Source organism: Dipteris shenzhenensis, chromosome 1 (genome assembly GCF_047967505.1).
Source record: "Dipteris shenzhenensis isolate YYH24624 ecotype China chromosome 1, Dip_SZ_1.0, whole genome shotgun sequence".
Taxonomy (NCBI): Eukaryota; Viridiplantae; Streptophyta; class Polypodiopsida; order Gleicheniales; family Dipteridaceae; genus Dipteris; species Dipteris shenzhenensis.
Genome location: NC_141596.1, coordinates 41230753 through 41234610, shown reverse-complemented (window position 1 = coordinate 41234610; position 3858 = coordinate 41230753). Strand labels below are relative to the sequence as shown.

The 3858-nt window shown below is 41.6% G+C and overlaps 1 protein-coding gene across 1 annotated transcript; it reads left to right on the top strand.

Annotated features, from left to right (window-relative positions):
- The first annotated feature begins 1432 nt into the window (after positions 1–1432).
- LOC147905842 (chlorophyll a-b binding protein type 1 member F3, chloroplastic-like) lies at positions 1433–2666 on the top strand. The gene is made up of 2 exons (XM_087375100.1): positions 1433–1631; positions 1891–2666. The coding sequence occupies exons 1-2, from the start codon at positions 1483–1485 to the stop codon at positions 2540–2542; spliced, it is 801 nt and encodes a 266-aa protein (XP_087231226.1). The 5' UTR covers positions 1433–1482; the 3' UTR covers positions 2543–2666.
- The last annotated feature ends 1192 nt before the right edge of the window (positions 2667–3858 follow it).

The following is a 3858-nucleotide window of genomic DNA, read 5'->3' as shown; positions in this document are numbered from 1 at the left end:
TTATAGCAATGTGAATAACGATCTTTGCGCCTGTCAAAACTCTAAAAAACATCGGTATTTTTGTCGGAAAAGGGTCTATGCCTTGTAGTGTTACCTCTATAAGGTTGCACCTTAAAAGAGTTATTTTGATATTTTTATCCTTGTGGGGTCACTCTTTAAGGAGTAAACATAAAGAATTTTCGAAGACCTATTTGCTAAAAGTAAAAGAAGGTATACTATGCTCTTAACAATGTTGTCTTCAATGAATATATATTTAAAAGTAATGAAAAATTACACTAAATAGTACCTTAATTGTATTGGAATGTAAATGATAAGCTTGCAAAATGCAAGTACTTTTAAAGGTCTCAAAACTTGATTTGTAGATATAGACTACCTTTTATAATCAATATGTCAATATTTTTGGAAATTTCATATTTTAACCTTCTAATATTTGGTCATACAAAAAGGTTTCTCTTTACTATCTCAAAGTAGGAATTTTAATATCTATTCCTTTCGACATTGGATTCTTAGCTTGTTTATGCTTGTTTAGGAAAATTCAATCTATTGTCAATTAAGCTTATTCAAGTAGCATAATATTAATGTCGAGATGTGTTTTCTCTACTTTAGAGTAAGATATATCCATAGGAGAATAGAACTTTAAAATCAAATGTTCTTGCTTAATTACAAAACTTAATATGTAAATCTTTTCGCTACTCCTTCATGGTTGTGCTCAAGTGTAAATTTAAGATCTTTTAGTCGACTTCAATTTAAATATTTGCTATTAGGTGTGTTTCATTTGCTTGAATTAGTTTTTAAACCTATAAATAATCTTAACGAGCTTAATTTATTGATAGTGTAAAGTTCATGAAATTCATATAACGTCATAATTTAATTACAAGACTACAAATGTAATTAATTCTTCAAATATGATATTGCCTTTTTAAGAGCTAGTGTACGTGACTGCTTTTTGTTCACTCAAGGAGGCGGACTTTCAATAAGAGTTGAGAGGATCATAAGATAAAGGACAGCGACAATGAACTACTTACTAATGAATACCTCAAGAGAGAGGTGAGATGATTTTTAGGTGCACCACGTGAAAGAGATGGGATGGGGGGAGCCTGTGGAAGGGGAGGCAAATGGACATATATATGGTCCTTGAATTCCATTGGAAGTGGAGATGCCTCCAGCCTCAACCTCAAATGAAATCCTAAAGGGAGGGAGCCACACCAATGGAAGGGAAATGGATAGAGAGCCAAAGATGATGTATGAAATAGCCAAATCAACATCCATAGAGCAACCCCTTGTCTACTCTCTTATTGGATGTCTAGGATACGCGAGTCTTTCCTCCAATGGGGAGAAGCCAAGTGGAATTCTCTTTTTCTAAGCCCAGCCTTCATCTTCTTCTATTGAGCATCGTATATATGGGCAGTTTGTGCTCGCTTTTCTCCCCATCGTCTTCGGTTAGCCTTTGCTCTTCTTCCTGTCACGTGAAGGTTTATAGCTATGGCCGCCGCTGCCTCTACTGCCCTTTCTACCTCCTTCAGCGGCCAGACCTTGCTCGCTCCTAGCAATGAGCTCTCCCGCAAGGTTGGTGCCTCCGAGGCCCGCTTCACCATGATGGCCAAGAAGGCTTCCAGCTCTGGCAGCATCTGGTACTCTTCACTGCTCCCTTTTAGCTTTTCTCGTGGCCTCTGTATTCGTTGTTGCAGCCTTGCCTCTGGCTTGGCTCTTACTAGCTTGCTTCGCAGACTATCCTGTCATTAATCGTTCGATAGACATGTGTTCGGGTCTTTTTAGTTTTATTTAGGACGCTGTTTGTCTCGCAGCTCGCAGTGGGCAATTGCTCTTTCGTACACTTGCCTCTGAACGTGGTAATGCATTGTGCTCCTGGATCTTGGTCTGTCATTGTAGGTACGGACCTGACCGCCCGTTGTACTTGGGCCCTCTCTCCGGTGATCCTCCCTCGTACCTCACTGGTGAGTTCCCTGGTGACTATGGCTGGGACACCGCCGGCCTGTCCGCTGACCCAGAGACCTTCGCCAAGAACCGCGAGCTTGAGGTTATCCACTCCCGTTGGGCCATGTTGGGAGCCTTGGGCTGCGTTACTCCTGAGCTGCTTGCAAAGAACGGTGTGAAGTTCGGCGAGGCCGTCTGGTTCAAGGCCGGATCTCAGATCTTTGCCGAGGGTGGTCTGGACTACCTTGGTAACCCAGGCCTCATTCACGCTCAAAGCATTCTTGCCATCTGGGCATGCCAAGTGATTCTGATGGGAGCAGTAGAGGGGTACAGAGTTGCAGGAGGACCCTTGGGAGAGGTAAGTGATCCCATCTATCCTGGTGGGCAGTTCGACCCTCTTGGGTTGGCTGATGATCCAGAGGCATTTGCCGAGCTCAAGGTGAAAGAGTTGAAGAATGGAAGACTTGCAATGTTCTCCATGTTTGGCTTCTTTGTTCAAGCCATTGTCACCGGGAAGGGTCCGATCGAGAACTTGTCTGACCATCTTGCAGATCCTGTTGTCAATAATGCCTGGGCATACGCTACCAACTTCGTCCCCGGAAAGTGAAGCTTTTATTTATTCAGGAGTGCTAAGAAGTTATATCCATTGTGACGTTTCGCTCCAGGGCTAGCATGTTGTAACATAGTTTGCGTTCCATAAATTCAATTTCTGAAACGGCTATTGTACTGAATTGGGAGAATTATTAAGTTATACACGTAGCCAAGTAGTTTTTGAATTTTAATGAGAGTTCTGATTGCTAAAGCACATGCTTAAGAGGATACGAATCCTGTTGTGCATTGCTTATTTTTGTTCATCGGTTGGATTCTCTCGGATCTGTCACTGTTTTGGTAAAGCAATAGTTTTTTCGAGCGAGACACCAATCCCACTAGGCATTGGTTAGGAAGATAGACATCTTCAAGCGAACTACTAAGTGACGGTTCTCATTATGTAATGATTAATGCAGCAAATAGCTAATAATCGGACGTCGGTTGATGTAATCTGTCTCGATGAAATATTTTGATCTCTTGTATAAATATGTAGATTTCCTCACAGCATTATACATTCCGAAGTTAAGATGTTTGGCTATTGTCCTAATCGCCCTTACCCGCTCCACGACAAATTCTAATACCCCTTTTTCCATTGTCGTGGGCACCTACTTCTAGATAATGTTAATGGATATGGGTACATCGCAAGCGAAATGTTGTTTTAACAAGCGAGACTGTTAAATCGAGCACTATTGAACCCAACTATATTATGACAAAAGTTTGTCCACTCCTTGAGAGAGAGTCTTGCATCACACGTTACAATTAACATTTTAAGCATGTCTTGTGAACTGTATCCGTGAAACTATTATGATGCAATATTGCTCCCGTGCAGATCAGTGCACCGCGACAGACTGAATATCTTGAGGAATGCACTCATGTTCGTGACATCGCAGCACTACTAACTGGTTCTACATTTGCCGACTAGAGTTGACACACTTCAGGTAGCTTTTCTTCTCTGCATTTTTTAGTCTACACTACTCTTGACCATGTAGTCACAAATGTTCACTCCATAAGGTCCCTGAGCCAAAAGTTGTCCAAGCGAAAGTCTCTGTTAAATCTGGGCACTGGGTCTTAGGCTCCCATAGCTTCTCATGAACACAGTTCGAAGTTTCATAATAACGCGACATTGCCCCTGATAAGTGCGGCAGTCCCAAAAGGAAAAGGAATTTACACTGTTTATATTACAGTATATCAATATTAGGCCGTCCGAAAGGAAATAGAATTTACACTGGTCAGGTTATAGTCGTCTACGACAGGTTAGACAATCGCTCCGCCGGTTCTCAAGGTGGGAACGTGAGGATCAAATTCAGGTTTAATTAAATTCTATGTAATTTTCAC